We start from the raw sequence: 4388 nt of genomic DNA, 5'->3' as shown, positions 1-4388 counted from the left end.
CAAATATTTCGTCCTCTTTAGATAGTTTTATGTATGACAGTTAATCAACCTGCTCTTGATAATCATGGCAGCATTTATTTTCCCGTCAAACTCCGTATCTAAAACTATGGCACCTTATGTGCACAATTGAGTTTAATGTTTGAAAGACCATTATATTTCTAAGTTTGGTTTTATCATTACTCATTTGGATAAATACTTTTTCTATTTCTGATTGGCGTAAATGTTGCCCATAAATCAATTATTTTAAATTGATCGGATAAAACGCTAAAAAACGCATGAAAAACAAATTCAATAATATCGGAACAAAAACGAAATCGTTTGAAAGCTTCCCAGTAGTTTTTGAACTTGATTAAGCGTAATATTTTATCCAGATTATCTAAAGATTCATAAGAGGAGAGTTCGAAAACGATTCCTTCTTCCACGTACGCACTTTCCCACGATATGGTATAACTTACTATCCAGTTACAGATAGAGTTCCAGCCCTGGTAACCTGATCAACCAATAGAGCGTGTATATGCATTATAATATATTATAAATAAATGATGTACAATTTTAGTGTTACAAAGTTTGCAGTTTCGAAAGTAAACAATATTTGCATGCAGCCCTTTGCTCTGCAATAACGGGGTGTTTAAATTAATCAAAAGGCATTTCTGACAGTCGGTGGTGCAGTGCGTATGATTGATGACTCGGGAGGCTTTTTGAGTCCCACTTTCCAATTAAGTCATGACGTCGGGTGCGAGAAGGAATCTGAAGTAATTGACATTTGAGAGACGCCTCCTAGCGCCTCGTCAGAACTTTTGCTGACGTCGGCTGGGCGTTGAGTCACTGCCGGTGCCGGAATCCTTCTCCTTCAGATTGATTATGCACCTCATGTGTTTAACTGCCTATTTTAATTCTCTAGGCGGCGCACTTCTATCTCGGCGATAAGACACACACGCACCCATAAACCTCGATACCGTCCGCCTTTCGTGTCTTCGGAATGACCTTAAAACTAAATTGCCAATTGCGATTTTATGGCCCACATGTGTCCCCACGGCGTGGATATTTTCGCCGATTCAGGTCCGATCCCGGTCCGATCCCTTGGCCCAGAGCCACCCCCGAACGGGTCCACAGACCAGCGGGCACATCGATAGTACGAACTTCGCATCGCGTCGTCATCCAGCAATAGCAATAAGAGTTGTCAGGCGGATGGTTCGCACGTTCCCGCGAAGATCCCCGCTGCATACTAAGCAGAGATCGGTCGCCGTCTATGGGTATATCCGATTTTTTTTCGACCGCCTCTCATTATGCTCAGTTGTGCTTGCCTTTTTGCCATTTTGCCTTTTTGCCCGTCGCGTCGCGTATATAAATCTAACGCGCTGCCCTGACCAGACATCACTTCTTTGGTGGAAACTTCAGTGACAAGTTTAGCTCCTGCCGTGATCAGTGCGCGTATTCCGAATCGAGACTCTCCGACCCGTTCGAGGATTTATTAAGAAGTCGTTTCCCCAACCGCAACTCAGTTCTGACAACATGAAGATCAGTGCTGCCTTGGCTCTGCTGTTGATCGCTGGCTTCGTGGCCAGTGGCGACGCCCTGCCTGCCAGGAAAAGTGAGTCGGCCGCCCAGAGGATTACCCACTTCCACTCCCACTTCCACTCCCACTCCCGCCCCCAGAACGTAACCCCCGCTAATCACTCATCCGCCCTCCCCTCCTTCGCCTGCCCTACTCAAGACCGGCAATCGTTCCTCGTTCCAGGAATGGTCTACCTCCAGCAGCCCGCCGCCGCCGAGTGGTACGGATCCGCTCCCCAGCAGCGGTTCATGTACATGCAGTACGTGCAGCCCGGTCGCACCCACGCCCGCTCCACCCAGGCGGCCAGTGCTATCGTGGCCGGCGAGACCGTCGCCACCGGCACCTACCTGAAGGGTAAGCAGCCCCAGCCTCCGCGCCCCCGTCCCCGCCAGCACTAACCACGCCCTTCCTAACCAAAGATTGCAATCACGCAGAGTCCGAGATCAGCGCCGAGGCTATCCCGGCGGAGGACGTCCTGGCTGCCGCCGGTGCCCACGGTGCCAGCTCCGTGGCCGAGGCCTACCCCGACCAGGCCCCCGTCGTCCAAGTGGCCATCGATGCCGACGAAGTGCCCGTGCCCGTGTCCGTGCCCCAGGCCGAGTCAGAGGCCGAGCCTGAGCCCGAGACCGCCGACGACGCCGCCAAGGTGCCGCGTGACTTCAACTTTGCCGCCGAGGAGGCCGCCGCTGAAGAGGAGCCCGTTCCCCTGCCCGTCGCCGAGGCCGAGCTGCCCGCTCCCCGCTCCCATAGCTCCGGTGGCTGCCGTGGTGCCTGCCAACCGCTATCTGCCCGCCAAAAAGAAGGTGATCGTCGAGCTGGACCAGGAGGAGGAGGAGGAGCCCCAGGCCGCCGCCATCGAGGACGAGGAGGAGGTGGAGAACGCCGTGGCTGATGACGTTGAGGAGGATGAGGAGGAGCTCTCCGTGCCCGTGAAGCCCGTCAACCCCGTCCGCGTGCCAAACGCCCGACGTCCCGCTGCCAAGAAGCCCGCCAAGGCAGCCGCTCCCGCCGGAGGCAAGCCCTCCAAGAAGCCCGCCGCCCCACTTCCCGCTGGCACCTTCTTTCCCATCGACTTCGGGGGCACCAACGGCGGCGCCATCGCCATCGCCAACTCCTTCAGCACCGGCGAGGGCGGATCCGCCACCAGCCACGCCATCGCATACGGCTCCCCCGAATCCGCCGCTCGTCGCGTCCGTCCCAATCCCAGCAAGTTCCGCCACTAATTCTCGGACTGACGATCAACCACATCTTGCTAGCGCCCGCATCAGCGAGGGCACCCAGTCAATTCAGTCTAAAAAGATTCTCCTGTAATTATTAGCAAAATTTTCCATTTTTGAGCGCATTAAATAAAGCTTTTTCTGTTTTTTAAATTTTGTTGTTGACACTAATAGTGCACAACCATACATCAAAAACTATTTTAACTTAACTATAGTTAAGACAGATTCCCTTCCAATATATTTTCATGTCGATGCACAAAAAAAGGTTACTGGAAGAGTAAATTTACTGTAATTACACAGGATTACAGCACCAAACTTTTTGAAATTTCCACAAACCAATTGTACTTTTCCATAATAATTGGGGACTCTTGAGTAAAGTTCCATATAAACTAGCTTTCCATGAGCTAAGGGATCCGCGGTACAGCTAAAAATACGGAAATCCGCTGCCTGACGACATTTTTAATTATGCAGCCCATATCATTTTAGTTACCCATTTTTTTTATAAAAAATAGTATGACGTCAAAATTCAAATCTCTGATTTAAAAAAAAATATTTAACAAAAACACCTCTTAACAAGAAAGGAAGCAAACTTCGGCAAGCCGAAGTTCATATACCCTTTAACTATTGCAAAAATCAAACATTCTTGAAAACATTAAAGTTATGATTAACTTACGTTTATGTTTAAAATATTGAATCATGGCTTCAATGTTTTTAAACATATACGCAAGTAAATCATAATTTTAATGTTTTCAAAATATTTAATTCTTGCAAAAGCTGCAAGGGTATATAAACTTCGGCTTGCCGAAGTATGCTTCCTTTCTTGTTTTTAATTAAAAGCGTAATTCTGAACTGTCAAATTATTAATAGGTCAAAAAGAAGTAAAACAAGAAAGGAAGCAAACTTCGGCAAGCCGAAGTTTATATACCCTTGCAGCTTTTGCAAGAATTAAATATTTTTGAAAACATTAAAATTATGATTTACTTGCGTATATGTCTAAAAACATTGAAGCAATGATGATTTGCAGCTCAATTATTAGATAGTTATTTTATATAATTTTATTATTTCTATAGGAGCTATAGGATATAGTCGTCCGATTTTGATGAAATTTAAACTGTAATTCTGAAATATTTAACTATTAGAATGTAGAAAAAATTTAAAAACACCAAAGTTATAATTTTTATACCCTTGCAGAGGGTATTATAATTTCAGTCAGAAGTTTGCAACGCAGTAAAGGAGACGTTTCCGACCCTATAAAGTATATATATTCTTGATCAGCATCACTAGTAGAGTCGATCTAGCCATGTCCGTCTGTCCGTCTGTCCGTCCTTTTATATGCAAACTAGTCTCTCAGTTTTTAAGATATCTGCATGAAACTTTCTCAAAAGTTGTCTTTCTATTGCAGGTAGTATATAAGTCGGAGCGAGCCGGATCGGACGACTATAAGCATATAGCTCCCATAGGAACAATCGGAAAAATAAATGAAAAAAAATTATAACTTTTCTGTTTTTTAATTTTTTTTTTAGTTCTTCGAGATATAGTAATGGTTAAATATTTCAGAATTACGATTAAAATTTCATCAAAATAGGACGACTATATCATATAGCTCCAATAGAAAT

At 45.9% G+C, this 4388-nt stretch overlaps 1 protein-coding gene across 1 annotated transcript; it reads left to right on the top strand.

Annotated features, from left to right (window-relative positions):
- The first annotated feature begins 1367 nt into the window (after nucleotides 1-1367).
- On the top strand, nucleotides 1368-2925 carry LOC128265870 (brain acid soluble protein 1). The gene is given in 4 exon segments (XM_053002085.1): nucleotides 1368-1591; nucleotides 1739-1909; nucleotides 1990-2291; nucleotides 2293-2925. Coding segments are annotated over 4 exon segments (1038 nt in total). The 5' UTR covers nucleotides 1368-1512; the 3' UTR covers nucleotides 2779-2925.
- The last annotated feature ends 1463 nt before the right edge of the window (nucleotides 2926-4388 follow it).

Source organism: Drosophila gunungcola, unplaced genomic scaffold (assembly GCF_025200985.1).
Source record: "Drosophila gunungcola strain Sukarami unplaced genomic scaffold, Dgunungcola_SK_2 000168F, whole genome shotgun sequence".
NCBI classification, from domain to species: domain Eukaryota; kingdom Metazoa; phylum Arthropoda; class Insecta; order Diptera; family Drosophilidae; genus Drosophila; species Drosophila gunungcola.
Note: the sequence above shows the minus strand (reverse complement) of the source record. Positions and strands in the feature narration are given on the sequence as shown.